General features: G+C 41.9%; 1 protein-coding gene across 3 annotated transcripts in view; it reads left to right on the top strand.

Moving 5' to 3' along the window:
- DPYD (dihydropyrimidine dehydrogenase) overlaps positions 1–15,923 on the top strand; it is a 608,504-nt gene that overhangs the window by 431,274 nt on the left and 161,307 nt on the right. For all 3 annotated transcript variants that reach the window (XM_063136148.1, XM_063136158.1, XM_063136141.1), the window contains one exon: positions 1,276–1,359. In XM_063136148.1, the coding sequence (XP_062992218.1) occupies positions 1,276–1,359 (84 nt within the window). The remainder of the gene's footprint in view (positions 1–1,275; positions 1,360–15,923) is intronic.

Genomic DNA, 15,923 nt, shown 5'->3' with positions numbered 1-15,923 from the left:
CTTTGATTAAACTTGGCCTTTTGGATTATTTTTACTGATTTTCATCATTGTTTTGAAGGTTTTAATGAAGGTTTTATTGCTGGTTTTAATGTTAATGTTGTTTTTATTATTTTGAATCACTGTTCACTGCCTGGGTGGATTTTACAGAAAGCCCTTTAATTTATTTCTTTAATTAATGATATACCTTTGCCTGCTGGCAGAAGCTTATCAGAGATGGGGCCTTCCCTTGGCAACATCAGCAATGTACTGGCAGCCAGTGGAAAAGTGAGGCTGAAGGGAAATCTCTTAGACAGCCCAGGAACAGCGGCCATTTTGTTCTGTTAGTATCACAAGTGTGTGTGAGGTGCGTGGGGATTGACACTCAAGGAAGGCATGGGGACATACTGGGCCCATGGAGGGTGTTTGCAGCTACACACACACACACACACACACACACACTGTTTTATGTAACATGGTGTTCGAAGCAGTGTCCTCCAGATGTTTTAGAACTCCAGCTCCAATAATGCCTTACTTTTGATTATGTTGTAGTGGCTGATGGGAGTTGTAGCCCAGAACACCAGGCTGTCTCCTGCTAGTTTACACCTTCTGAAATTTATGTTCTCTGCAGACCTCTGATATGTTTGCCCAGTTATTATGACGTCCTCCAAAATTGTTTCTATTTTACAAGCAAACCAACGTCAAATGGATGCAATAGATTTAACAGCATGACAAGCCCAGGAGCAGTGAGCAGTTATCTGAAATAATTAGCAAAATATCTATTGTGAGAAACTCTGTACACATAGAAAACCAGCATACCAGGTAGAATGGTTTAATATAGCCCCCTTTCTAAAGTGTTAGTTTACGATGCACACAAGCTTTTTACTGGGAGCTGTATGCAACCACTTGGTACCCACACTTTTCATCTGCTCTCTGAGGTGGGGCAGTACAGAATTCCATCTGCCCTGTTCAGCAAAATGTGTAGCATCGCTTTAGCTGAGTTCAGTGTTAATTGAGAGAGGCGGGATGGGGTGGGGACTTAACTAAAGATGTTACTATAAAATGATGCTTCCTTTCAGATGTGTCCCCTTTAAGGTTTTGCTTTGTTTTGTTTTGCTACATTTTGCTTTGAATTAATCATGAACTAAAATAAATATTGATATGTGGGAGGGGGGGGATATTACATATGCCGTGAGTTATCTACACATCAGCTTGTCATTTGGGAAATTACCTTCAGTGAAGTGGTGTACCATTTGGCAGTTAATATTTGACATTTTCTTTTCTCTGTTTGTCACGCAGGCGTCTGGAGCTGATGCCCTGGAGTTGAATTTATCATGTCCGCATGGCATGGGGGAGAGAGGAATGGGCTTGGCCTGTGGGCAGGTAGGACTTTTCATGGCTATCTCTTCCATGTCTCTTCAGCGCTGTGGTGGCCATTTCATTGATAGCCCTACCACAGGGACTTGAGCGCATGAAGTCGATCGCTAGCTTGGGAGATAACTGTGGCCTCCCCTTGTTTAAATATTTAGTGCCGGGAATGGGGGAAATGACAAGAGTCTGCGATTACACACACAGCGTTTATTTTTTTATGGGAAGACAAAATTGCATTATGCGCTTGACAGGAAGCAATATCATAACAAATAGTTGCCAAAATGTTCCGACAGAATTGTACTTTATACATTCTTAATGTTGACCAGCCTCTCTGGGGAAATGCAGTACAAGTGACTCTGAGCTCATAGGCATTTTACAGAAGGTTAGCTACAGCGGTGGCATTTTATGGTTATTAGAAACTGGGGTAAGACATTATGCAATCTGTTCAGTGGCAGAGGACGGAATTGTGTGCTCCTTCGAAACCATGAGCTCTGTTATTCCAGTAACTCAGTTCCTAAAAGTGCAATTCTGTATATGTCTACCCAGAAGCCTATACTAACCTTCCCTTCCACTGCGATAAACAACTGTTCCATGTTCCTTTGCTTGGAAATCCAATTGGCTGGGATGTAGGACAGGATCTATTCAGTTGTATTAAGCGCCGATCTCTTTGGGCAGGAGTTCATTCTCTCCACCTAGCTTTAAAATCTGTTTGTAAAAGAGCTAGGAATAGGGAAGGTTAGAAAGATGTGTGATGGGAGAGACTGGGCAAGCATGACATTGAAATGTTACATTTCACAAACTTAAATGACTCCTCTTTATATCTGTAAAAAATAACTGGGGTGGGTATGCATGAAGAGTATAAAATCAAGAAATGAGGAGTCTATAGCCTACTTTAAGGTTATGGAATTTGTCTACAATGAAAAGGAGTACAGAGGAAGAGAAAAAGAAGTCCAGCATATAGACCATTCACTGCAACACCTGTGAATTTCACATGCAAATAGACCATCACAGGTCCAGCACCACATGCATATAACTTCTATACCAGCTCACATTACTTTCAATTTCTCAGAAAAACTCAGTTCTCATATTCTACTGCAAATCATTAAGTAAGCAAGCGTAGTCAAATGAAATTATGTGAATGCATGTGTGAACCAGCCATTTGTTGGGGTCAGAGTCTGATTAACAAAGGCATCAGGATGCAGCTAGGTGTGTATATTTCTGTTCTTGTGATGGGGCTTGTCTTAGGGATGTTGGAGGAATCCATTTGAGGAGTGGGCTTTGATAAGTATTCCTAAGCATTCCCCCCCTGCTCTGGACGTAGTTTTGGTTTCTGCTGCAGCACCAGACTCCATCGGTAGCGAGTCGGGCCAGTTTCTGGATTTTTGGAGGTTTTTGCGCATTTCTGGAAGGTTCTGCAATATGCACAGATTTTTGAGCAATATGTGCAAATTACAGCTGAATTTGTGGAGATTTATTTATTTACTACATTTATACCCTGCCTTTTTTCCTCCAAGGAACCCAAGGCAGGGTACATAATCCTCCCCTTGTTCTCCATTTTATCCTCACAACAACAACCCTGTGAGGTAGGCTGAGCTGAGAGTCTGTGACTAGCCCAGGGTCACCCAGTGAGTTTCCATGGCTGAGTGGGGACTAGAACATGGATTTACTGACTCTCAATCCAACACTGTAGCCACTACACCACACTGGGCAGTATGCACAAATTACAGCAGAATTACAGCCAAATTTGCACTGAAGGAGCAGGTTCATAGTTTGGGGACACTCCTGGATCAATCTTTGTCACTCAAGGCCCAGAGCACCTATTATCAACTTGGTTGGTCCACCAACTATGCCCATTCCTGGATAGCGATAGGCTAGCCACAGTGATCCATGCGCAGGTGGATCATTAGACTACTGCAATGCACTGTATGTAGAGCTAAACATGTTTGTGGTTCAGAAGCTGCAGCTAGTGCAGAATGTAGCAGCTAGGGTGCTCTTGATTTATATTATACGCTCATATAAAACCTGTGTTAAAAGAACTGCACCAGCTGACTATTAGCTACCAAGCTATATACAAGATTATGTTATTATCATATAAAGCCCTAAACAACTTGGGACCAGGATACCTAGCATGCCGCTTTCCCTTATATACACCCAGGCCAACATTTAAGTAGGGGACAGGGCCCCTGTATCTTTAACAGTTGTATTGAAAAGGGAATTTCAGCAGGTGTCATTTGTATGCATGCAGCACCTGGTGAAATTCTCTCTTCATCACAACAGTTAAAGCTGCAGGAGCTATACTAGAGTGACCAGATACAAAAGAGGGCAGGGTTCCTGCAGCTTTAACGGCTGTGAGGAAGAGGGAATTTCACTAGGTGTTGCATGCATAACAATGACACTTGCTGAAATTCCCTTTTCAATACGACCGTTAAAGATACAGGAGCTCTGTCCTCCTTTTCATATGGTTACCCTAATTTAAGATCTTCAGAGGAGGTCTTGCTGGCCATTCCGAAATGTGTTGCCATAAAGAACCTCGATGGCGAGCCTTCTCTGTAGCGTCACCCACCCTCTGGAAAACCCTCCCTTATGTGTTTTCACACAGGGTTTTCCTGGGCTGTCACTGTTGCTGGGTTGTTCTTTACTTTTTACAGGGTTCTTTTAAAGTTTTTAAAGTTTTATATTGTGTCTTGTCAGGTTGTATTTTATGGTTTTAATCGTGAACTGCCCAGAGAGCCTCAGCTACTGGGCGGCATAGAAGATGTAATAAATAAATAAGTAAATAAATAATGTGCTTTGGCTCTGAGGCTGACCTGGTAGAGGTTCAGATTTTTGTCCCCTCTTGCCTCCACTTGGGTAATAAACCCATTGAGATGGTTTCCCTCTGGAGACTTTATAATTCCAATTTCCAGAACTCTCTGGAATCTTTATTCATCCATACCAGATGCTATGATACCTTTGAAATCAACTGACACTAGAAATGATATGTGCCGTTACTGCAAGGTCTCTCCCATTGTCTTCCTTCTTGTTTCCTCTTGGTATACAGGGAAAGAAATTCAGATCATTGCAGGCACAAGGCAGAGAGAGTGCAGGTAGGGATGCTTGAAGATTTTGTTCAGTCCACATTGGGAAGCGAACTGACCAGGTCCTCAATTCCTGGTCTATGTGCGGATCCAAATAGTTACCTTTTGCATTTTGCACTTCTCGCAAGTTTGCAATGCAGGTCAAAAATGTGCCAAAATGCACATTTTAGAATTTAGAATTATGTATTTTGTGAGAATATATGCTCAAAACACATTTCAATAGAATTTTTTTTTGCGCAGATTTTATTCATTTTTAAACTGCAGATCGATGTGTAAACAGCACAGAACAGACATAAGAATGATTAAATGCAAAACAGTCACAGAGCAGAAATAGATGCAGCCCCGAGTGCACGCAACAAAAAACTTGATTCTGACAGCATGTAGCCATTTTCAGACACTGTTCCAAGATCTGGTGTCCTCAGCATCTATGCGGATATCATTAACCTTTTGTTTTCATCAAACCAGAAGGAGAACATGTTGGTTCTTCATAAGTATCTGGCAGCTATATTTGGGAGAAAGTTTGATATCCTCTTTTACACAAAATACCACTGATTTTGACTTCTTTTTTTAAAATCCCTTTTCTATATTAACTGTGTTTCTTCAGCTGCTTTCAGCCCATATTCATACTCTAGCAACAGGCTCTTTTAGAGACATCACTTAGAGCTGAACTACATGTTATGGTAATCATGTAGCATTATCTGAGGCTCATCTTCCTTTTTACTCTCATGTAAGTGGGCTCAGGCCCAGTTTGGATTGGGACAATGGTGATCAAGGAGGGGAGGGATAAATCTTACCCCCACCCATTTCCCCCTGAAATTGGCAGTGGGGACTTTTACTTTTTCAACCCACGCGCTCCACGTGAGGAGTGCCTTTGGTGCCCCCTTCAGCACAGTTTGGCTCCCTCCTCAGCTCAGGTTGGTGTCTTCCTCAGCGCAGCGCCCTGGGCAACTGCCCAGCCCACCAACCCATAAGGCCGGCCCTGCCTCCTGTGGGTGGGTGGGGTTTTGGCAGGAAATGGGGTGGGGGAGGTTTAACCCTCTCTTCCTGGAGCACTGGGGTCCCAATGCGAATGCTTACATAAGATTAAGTATAAGGGAAGGTTCAGCTACGTGTTGTACAATTAGCATAATGTATAGTTTGTCCCTAAGTTGACTCTTTGTAGTCTATTTTTCCAATTCTCTGGAGCATAGGCAGGCAACCTGCTACCCTCCAGAAGTATTGGACTACAACTCCCACCATCCCCAGCCAGGATGGACAATGGTTAGGGATTTCTAGATTGTAATCCATTTGGGCAGGGCATTGTTTTATTGTTTTGCTCTTTGTACATTGCCATGCACAGTTATGGTGCTTTATAAATAGTTGTTGATGAGGAGGAGGATGGTGAGAGTTGTCACCTGAAACATCTGAGGACACCAGGTTATATACTCCTGCTGTAGATCAAAGTCTTTCTAGTCTCCCAAAGTTCCCATTCCACTTACTGTTTTGTATTTTATGTACTCTATTGAAGCAGGGGGTTGGACTCGATGGCCTTATAGGCCCCTTCCAGAACTACTATTCTATGATTCTATGAAGGAATAGGGTTGCCACCTAACTTGGAAACATCTGACAAAGGGAGGCTACAGATTTTTATTTTTTTAAAGAACCACAAAAGAATTGATAATTTAAAGAAGTGAGCAAAAACCTTATGTGAATTGGCAGGAAAATGATACAACATATAACAGTAAGTTAGGCTGATATGATTTAGATTCCATTATATACATCAGTGCACTTTGTGGGCTTTATGTAAACTTATGCACACAAGTAAATCACCTGAGCAAATATTACAGATCTATGTGTATTATGTAGGACTTCATTTGGGCCCAAGTTCTTTCTTCCCCTTCAAAATCTATTTGTGGAAGGACTAGGAATAGGGAAGGTTAGAAAGAAGTGTGATGGGAGAGCATTTCCCCAGGCAGGCAAAATGTACGTTTAAATGTAAGTTGCACTAAGCCTATGGGATGCGTTTGGTTTATGAATTCAGATAAAAACAATCATTTCTGGAGTGCACAGCATTCCTCAGAATGAAAATTATAAGTTAACACCAGCCTGATTTCCATAATGTAATGCTCTGAGCCAGTGAAACAACTTTTTAAATGAAGAATTTATTTAAAAGATAATAGAAGCCTATAAAATATTAAAGGAAAAAGGTAGGGGGAAAAAACACATTATATGGGGAGAGGCCAAAACCTACTACTGCTATATACATATATGTTTGTATAATAATAACTTTGGCATATTATTGGCTTGTGGATCCAAGCTCCTTCAAGGGGTCTTATAAATCCACAGGATAGCCTTGGGCTGTAACATTCTGCAGTTGGCTCTTTGATTCTCCTGTAGCTGGGAGATATGTAAAAACGCATGTAGCCAGACTGTTCCCCACTGACTATGCATCCAAGAGGCTTCCGGTGTTTGCATACATTATTCCTGCTGGCGCAGGTTGGAAATGGCTTATGCAAAAGAAAGGAAATGAGGGAGGGAAAATGCTAGGATTTCTGTCTTGATGGGGAGGGGGGGGTAACCCTTCAGGATTTACCTTGACCAGAAACACAAACCCTTTGCGGGAGCCTCTTCCATCCTGTATCATAAGGACTCCATCTGGCCATCTGTATCCCTTTATCCCCAGATGCTGCAACGTTAGCAGTTTGTTTTAAACTTGAAGGTCGAAAGCTTATCTGTCTCCAACAATGAGCTACGGATCTTACGATGGAATTTGCATGACAAAATTAATCCCAGCTAGCTGCTGTGGCTGTTCATCACATGCACACATGCACAGACCCCAAATATTCCTTTTAGAAGAACCTAAATGCAACAGCTTTACTTTTATGTTGGTTTGTCACTGGACTTTCTGCAGAGCCTTTTCCCCTTTCTACAAACACTACACACCAACTCTACTTTTCATGATTGCAAAAATCATGAAGGCTCTTGATACATTCCCATGAAATATGGGAGAAGTCCGGAGTCTCTGTAGTCCATGTTGAGCGGAACTATAATTGCAACCTAGCAGGGACTGAAGATTGATGGTTCCTCTGAAGAATTTGTAATGGTTAGGTGAGGTCAAGGGTTAAAAATAAGATTGACCAGCTGACTCATCAATCTCGGCCGCAAGGCAAAGCTAAATACCTGCAATGTTTCAGTGACCTTTGTCTAAGGTCCATTCATTAGTAAGGGGTCCCACTCTGGGATATCACTTGGGAAATTCTACATCAAAACCAGAAGAAATAAGGAGATCATGTCAGAGGGATGCATGGCTGGGTAGTAAGCAAGAGCCACGAGACCCTCCGAACCCTAAAAAAGTAAATGTCAAAGACATGTATCAATGCATGGAAAACATAGCACGATGTTATAGAACTTTGGGTCACTTTGTTACATTAACTTCATTCTTGTATCTGGTTGTTTCCTGCCTAACAGTCACGTCCATGTCTGCACACAGTTGAGGTAACTACCATGCTGTGGTGTCGCCATTGTTTATAGTCTTTAGATTCTTCCTATTACATCAGCCGTTCCTCTCCCACTACCTCTTTTATTATTATTATTTTTTAAAAAAAAGGGATGGGGAATTTCAGACCTGGGGGCTGAATCCGCCCTTCTCGGGGTCCTAAGCTGGTTCTCTGGGGGAATCTACACTATTGTATCTATAATGGTACATATAGCTCTGATTATGTCACTGGTCACATGATGCATTCTTTATTATGTTTTATGGTTAAATTATGTTCCGTTTTACAGCGTTGTTTAGCTTTCAATGTGAACTGTTATATCGCTGTATTCCCTGTCGCGTTGTAAATCCAATGCCACGTGATCCTCCACTCTCCTTCCTGTTTGGGACAACTTCCTGGTTGGGACAACTTCCTCTCCGTGCATAAAGGGATGAAAAGTAGGCACAGAAAACACAAAAACAGAAGTGGGAGGATCATAGAAAAGACAGTCTGGGCATTGGGAGGATCATAGAAAGGACAGGATCAAGGATCAGACAATGGGGCAACAAAACAGTGTGCTCTGGTATAGCGTTACAGGAAAAGGTAAATAACGCTAGTGAGCTCAGTTAAAAATAGTAATGTTAGAATTAATAACGGAACAAGAGCAATCAATAACATTTTAAGCTATAGTGTAGATTCCCCCTGGGTTCTCCAGAAGAGTTTTGTTGGCTTTTGTGCTGTTTCCCCCTATTCTAAAAGCCTGAAATACCTCTCCTCAGGCTTAGTTACCGGCAGGATGAGCTTCAAGCCAAACTATGCTGGTATTTGTGGTAGTTTGACCGCTCCCCTTTTGCCTTCAGCCCCGCCCACCACTGGAATGCAGCCCTGGAAAACTTATTGAAAATTGAATTGGGCTCTCAGGCTACAGATATGAAACCGAATCTTAAAGACTGATCTGGGTATGTTCAGAGATATGCTGACAGTCCAAAATATTCAAAAGATGCTCCTAAGTAAGAGCTTCATCTCACGGGGCATTAACATGCTCCCTACCTTCGCTTCTTCTGTTCCTCAGTTACTTCCTCTTTTCAAAAGAAGAAGTACAGAACGAGCACGAGGCCCATTGAGTCCGCTGCTCTAATGGTGCAGCTTCTCCTGCACACAGCAAGAGAAAGCAGCGATTCCGAGTTTAAAAAAAATTCGGACTTAATGTTTTTTTGTTTGTTTGGTTGGTTTTTTGTCAAGGAAGGCCAGAAGGGGCAGAAGGGGCGCGGGAGGCAGACGACGTCATGTGAGGGACCTCTGCAAACTCTGTGAGTGCCCATTAACGAGCATGCAATAAAAAGCTCATCAGACGGAGCTTTAAGTATTGCAATTGCTCAGTCTATCCATCAACGCAGGAGTGGACAACACACATACCCTGAGCCATATGCAGCTCCTGCTGCCCCCAAATTCAGCAAAAAAAAAAAAAAAAAACAAGAGTTTTGTATTTTTTAAAAAGCTGTCCATAGTGGCTATGATGTGCCAAAAGGGTCAAATTTAGCTTGTTTGCAAGCTAATTTTGACCTTGTTAGCACTCTGTAGCTTCTACAGAGCATTTTATATAATTTGCAAGGGGGTATAGCCTATGAGGGAGATCTGGAGGGGGCAAAAATGGCCCTTGGACCTCTGGGTGTTATTCAGCCTTGTGCTAATGGGAACAGTTTTAATCAACTAGAGGATATAGGCAGCAATTCTAGACACACTTCCTTGGGTGTGATTCCCATTGAACTCAATGGAACTCACTTCTGAGTAGAAATGTATTGCATTGTACTAATATTCAGGCTAAGCACAAGGAAGGCATCCCAAACAGTAAGTCCAGCAGCATGGAAATTCTTCATGATAAGGGCCATTCAGCACTGGAAGGAACTGTTGAGGGTATTGTAGAAATTCCCTTCTTGGGGATTTCCAGGCAAAGGTTAGAAGGGCTTCTGCAATGAACACATTGACATTTAAGGAATCACTGCTACTTGTCTTTGGTGGGGAAAAGCTTAGCTTTTGCCATCCTAAGGTACCTTTAGCGAATGAGATTCCACTAGCGGAGTACATTTGGAGCCTGGTAAAGCCCTTTGCTAAGCATCTTCCTGAGAATAAGGCAGCAAAAGTAGCACCATGGAATATTGGTCTATTATTTTAAAGAAGAACAAGGGTTACAGTGTATTGTCAGGATTTTCTGATAGTACAATAGATTCCTTCATCTTACAGGGCCAATTCAGACAACTTTTTAAGGTGTGTGTGTGTGCGTGTGTGTGTGTGTGCTTGCTTGTTTTGTTTCCTTATGTATTTGAACCTGCTATGATGACCCATGGTCAAAATGTTAAAATTTTGATTGATTGGTTGGTTGATTGATATCATTCATACATTTAGTAATTCACAGGTTAATTTACAAGGGAAGATAACCCAAGACAAGGAAGGGTTGTCAAATCAGTCCTCAGCCTTATAGTTTTCTTCTGCCATTTCTGGTATTCTTAATAATACTTTTTCCCTCTTATTTGTTTGCCTTATTTTACTCTCTCTCTCTCTCTCTCTCTCTCTCTCTCTCTCTCTCTCTCTCTCTCTCTCTCTCTCTCTCTCTCTCTCTCTCCCTGTTTCTATTGAATTCTGCAGCTTTAACTGCTTTTCTTTCCCCTTGCCTTCTGGGTGTCTGTTTTCCATTTTTCCCTGTTGCTTTCTTTAATCTTCTCTCCCGCTGTTGCTTTCTAGCAAGGACAAAATTACTACTGTTACTGGAATATACCAATAACTCATTTAGTTCCATGTCTTCCTTTTGGTACTGGCTTCTTTCCAAATCAATTTTACTCCTGCATTTCTATTCTTCCCATCTTTGAATTCCTTCTCTTAAATCCAATTCCAAGAAATAAGAATGATTTCCTGAAAGTCCCAGGTTCACAAAACAAGAAAAATGCTATTCTTTTACTGCTGCATGCTATTTATGTAACATTCATTGTCTTCTATATAAACATCAGCGTCTCCTGGCATACATCGTAAAAGTCTGAAGGGGAGCAGGGCTGGACATATGAAAACTGGTCACAGCTCCAACTTTGTATTCTCCATGCCTAACCCCATTGTACCTGCAGCAGACCTACCTGCTGTATATAGTGTCATTCGATGGACTTTGAAAACAAAACTTCAGATGTTGAATCTGTTGGGAGAATTCAGGCCAATATCATCATGGAATCATTTTTACAATGTCATTTTTGAACACTTGGGCCATAGCTAGACCTAAAGTTTATCCCAAGATTATCCTGGGTTCATCCCTGCCTGAGCGCTGGATGCTCTGTGTGGCACTTAGATGAACAGGTTTGACCCCAGGACAATCCTGGGATAAACCTTAAGTGTAGCTACGGCCTTGATGGTAAGGCAAAATTATTTTTTGTATTTAAGTATTTGTGCTTTTAACCTGTTGGTTGTTTTATTATGGTTTTAATTTTTGTGAACCGCCCAGAGAGCTTCGGCTATTGGGCAGTATAGAAATGTAATAAATAAATAAATAAATTAAAGAGTTTCCTGTTTTCAGTTATTTGTATTCCATCTAGATGGCTTGTGATGTGTGTGGAAATGTACATGGCTCACTCCCCTTCCCATTTTATCTTCACAACAATGGGGTAAAAGATAGTGACCTAAGATCACCCAGTTTGCATTGTACATGATCAGGGCATTAGAGCAGATGCTTTACATCCTAGAGAGCCATTGACAGCCGGTATAGAAAGTATTTAACTAGATGGGCCAATAGTCAACTCAGTATAATGCAGCTTTGTATGCTTCTATGTACGAAGGAGTCCCTGTTCAAAGCCCAACATTGCCCAGTATGTCATGCTATATGTGTGACACATGTACACATGTAAGTGTATCCCCAGTGCAAGGCTTTTGTTCTCAGGCGTTGGACTGATGCCACTAACGTCCCTGTCCCTAAAGGAATTTGTTGTACCTCATGAATTCCTGAAGTATAGTAGAGGTCATTAACAGATGCCGGGAGTCCGGTTAGATGGACTATTGAAATGACCCAATAGAGCAGTTCCAACGATTTAAAACCATTTTCTGTTTTATCTTTATCTATACCGAGACTAGTCAAATACCGTCAACTATTTAGCCTGCTCTAGAACTGAATAAAAAGGAAAGATCTAGACAATGCATAACCTTTATGCTCTTTAATACACCCCTTGATCATTTGAGAGACTGATGTTTTCCTGCAATACCCATTTTTTTCTTCCTATTTGTAATAGGAAAGGGACTGAAAGCTTCCCCCATACCTGGCTACAAGAAAAAAAAGAAACTCATTTGTAGGTGTAGTGCTCATATTTTAGAGAAGGTGTACGGTTTCCCTTTGAAATTTCTCATGTCCGACATAAACCTAATCAAACCTTTATGCCCTCTGGCAGGTAACCTCTGTATGAACTAAAGACTTGAAATATTGTTTAATCATACCACATTCCACCTTTTTGTACAGTGATTGGAGAAATACTATTTTGCTCATATAGAAATGGCCAGGATGAAATGTTTTGCCCTGTAAGAGCTGGGAGACTGTCTTTTGTTTTTCATTGTTGTCACTGGCTATCATTTTAACATGACCTTCTACAGTTGTTAATTCTTTTGCATTTATCAAATGGCATAACTGAGGTCAGAATTGTTTGATTTCATGGTGGATTTATAAATAAGGTTGTACAATAGGTAGTGAATGCAGTGAATTCCAAAATGTGAGAGTGGGAGCGGGGAGGTAAAAATTGGATTTTATGCATCCCCCTCTTCGGATCCATTTTGGATTAGTCCCAAGAGCATGCAGGGTCTGAGCCATGCCTGAAATGGAACTGCAATTGCTTCAGTTCTGGTTTTCACATCCCCCAAATTACTCACACTGCACCCACATCTTAGGCAACCTGCCAGATGATAAGATGAGTGGTTAGGAATTCCATAGCAGGGATTCATCTAGTTGGAGAATGCCACAATGCAGAGTGAAACTATGCCACAGGATGTAGTGATTGCCACAGTTTGGAGGGCTTTAAAAGCAATGAGACAAATTCATGGAGAATAAGACTAACAATGGCTACCATGGTGCTGTACCATGGTGCTGTACCATGGTGGTACAGCACCATGTACATTGATGGTGCTATATAAATAAATAAATAAATAAATAAATAAATAAATAAATAATAATGGCTATATATAACCACCAGCATCAGAGGCAGTAAGGGGATCATGAGCATGAGGGTGTTGTTTCAGTCACTTGTGTGTTTCCCACAGGCAGCTGGTTAGCCACTGTGAGAAAGAATAGGGTGGTTCGCATGACATGGCTGGCCCATCGTGGGTTATTTAACCCAATGAGCTGGGGGTGTGCAGCCACCATTTTGAATAAGCAACCCACAATTGGGTGCTGCAGGTCTGCAGTCACCATTTTGAATATGCAACCATGTCATGTGAACCCTGCCAACCTGGGTTATTCAAAGGCTATACAACCCCCATATAACCCTACTCCGATGAGCTGGCTGTGCTGTGTGAACCAGGTCAATGCTGGTCTAGATGGATGCTTTGTTTGATTCACACTTTGTTCTGGACTGAGGCACTTGATGCTGTTATGATTTGTCCTGAGGTATTGGGAGCCTGAAACATGGTAAACATCCTTCCAACTGACATGCTTTAAACTAGGGTGACCATATGAAAAGGAGGACAGGGCTCCTGTATCTTTAACAGTTGCATAGAGAAGGGAATTTCAGCAGGTGTCATTTGTATATATGGAGAACCTGGTGAAATTCCCTCTTCATCACAACAGTTAAAGCTGCAGGAGCTATACTAGAGTGACCAGATTTAAAAGAGGGCAGGGCACCTGCAGCCTTAACTGTTGTGATGAAGAGGAAATTTCCCCAGATTCTCCATATATACAAACGACACCTTCTGAAATCCCCTTTTCAATATAGCTGTTAAAGATACAGGAACCCTGTCCTCCTTTTCATATGGTCACCCAACTTTAAACAGAGTTTCTGGGGATTGAATATGGCGAATCGTAACAGCTGCTTTCCTTCCCCACAAGGAATCTTCCATGTAGAAATCACATGAATGGACTTTTTCGGTAGTGGAGTCAGTGAGCTAATGTTTGAGGAGCACCTGAAAAATGTGCGTATTTGAAAGAGGCCCATAATTCCCTCCTCCTCCCTTCCCCCAGGCCAGTGCTAAAATCTGCCAATAAAAAAGAAAAAGAGCCATGTATTGACTTTGCTTCAGAAGGAAACAATTTGCTGGTTTCACCTAGCAATGCTTGCCTCATTCCTGTGGTCCAAAATTCGAGTATTATTAACCTTTGACAACCAAAGAGAATAGTGATTGCATTCGGACCTTTAATGTCACACGGGGATCAATAGTGTAAATGGCAGTGGAAGAACCTTTTAACTAACCATGGTCTAACACGGTTTTTAAGAGCACCATTTGCATGCCATGCCTTATGTTGTTCTTCTGTGATTCCAGCCTTTATTTTCTGCCTAGGTATTTGTAGGGTGACCATATTTGGGAAACCAAAAAAGAGGACACCTAGTGTGTGTGTGGGGAAGCAGCTTTCTGAGTCCTGCAGAAAGTACGTTATTCCCCGCCACCTTAAAGAACCCGATTGGAGTGGAGGAGGGGAAAGGATTTCATTCTGCACCACCACCATCCACTCCAATTGGGGCCTTTTCTATAATGTCCACGAATGACCCACTTTCCCCTTTAAGACCTCAATTGGAGCTCGGGGTGGGGGAATGATGTGCCTCAAGAAAGCATGTCATTCCCTCCTGCCATGCTAATGGCAGCCTTAAAGGGGAAGGTGTGTCATTCCAGGACATTATTGAAAATTATAGAAAATCCCCCCTGACACTATGGAAAGAACAAAAACCAGGACAAATCCGGGGAAATCCTGACAGTTGGTCACCCTAGTATTTGTTTTCATAAAGGGAGAAAACAAAATTTGGATTTATTATTTATTTTAAAAATGGTGTGAAATTCAGCTATTGAACTATGCTGCATTGCTCTTCTCAAGAAGGAGCTGGGGTGAAGGTTGGGAACCTTCTATTTAATCTGGAAAGGCGAGTAGTTGCAAAGGCTACTAAATAAAGACATCTCGAAAACCTTTCAAGCCAAGGCTGTACTTTCTGCCGACAACCCTCTCATCACCGTTTACAGCGGTTTAATGTTCACTGTTTTTAATCTTTGTAAACCACTGAGAGAGCTTCGGCGATGGGGTGGTATATAGATGATGATGATGATGATGATGGTGATGATGATGATGCAGCCTTCCCCAGCCTGCTGTCCTCCAGTGTTTGGCAGTGTCAGGAATGCTGGGAGTTGCAGTTCAAATCACAAGGCTGGAGAAGGCTGCTATATGGAAAACATGGTTTTGAGCTTTAGTTTCCTAAGTCTGCTTAGGACTCAGCTCTTAAGTTTACTGTATTTGTCTTGGTGCAGCAGCACCCTGATGCAGAGCAATGGTAGAGTGACCCTATGAAAAGGAGGACGGGGCTCCTGTATCTTTAACAGTTGCATAGAAAAGAGAATTTCAGCAGGTGTCATTTGTATATATGGAGAACCTGGTGAAATTCCCTCTGCATCACAACAGTTAAAGTGCAGAAGCTATAGAGACCAGATTTAAAAGAGGGCAGGGCACCTACAGCTTTAACTGTTGTGATGGAGAGGAAATTTCACCAGGTCCTCCATATATACAAACAACACCTGCTGAAATTTCCTTTTCAATACAACTGTTAAAGATACAGGAGCCCCGTCCTCCTTTTCATAGGGTCACCCTAAGCAATGGTCCTAATGGTGGTTTGTTAATCAAGTGTGAATTTGTGTGCCATTATCAAATTGACTTTGTCCACATATAATGCATTGTTTAGCATTATGTGTGGAACCCCAAGGATCATGTGCTCCCCACTCCTCCTTCAGTGTGACTATGAGAAGGAGATCGGAAGTATCCACTCCTGTTTTCCAGCTGATTATCAGAGGCAGTAAGTCTATGTACACCAGTTGCTGGGGAACATGGATGGGGGGTGGT

This window comes from Elgaria multicarinata, chromosome 1, assembly GCF_023053635.1.
Source record: "Elgaria multicarinata webbii isolate HBS135686 ecotype San Diego chromosome 1, rElgMul1.1.pri, whole genome shotgun sequence".
Lineage (NCBI taxonomy): Eukaryota > Metazoa > Chordata > Lepidosauria > Squamata > Anguidae > Elgaria > Elgaria multicarinata.
Note: the sequence above shows the minus strand (reverse complement) of the source record. Positions and strands in the feature narration are given on the sequence as shown.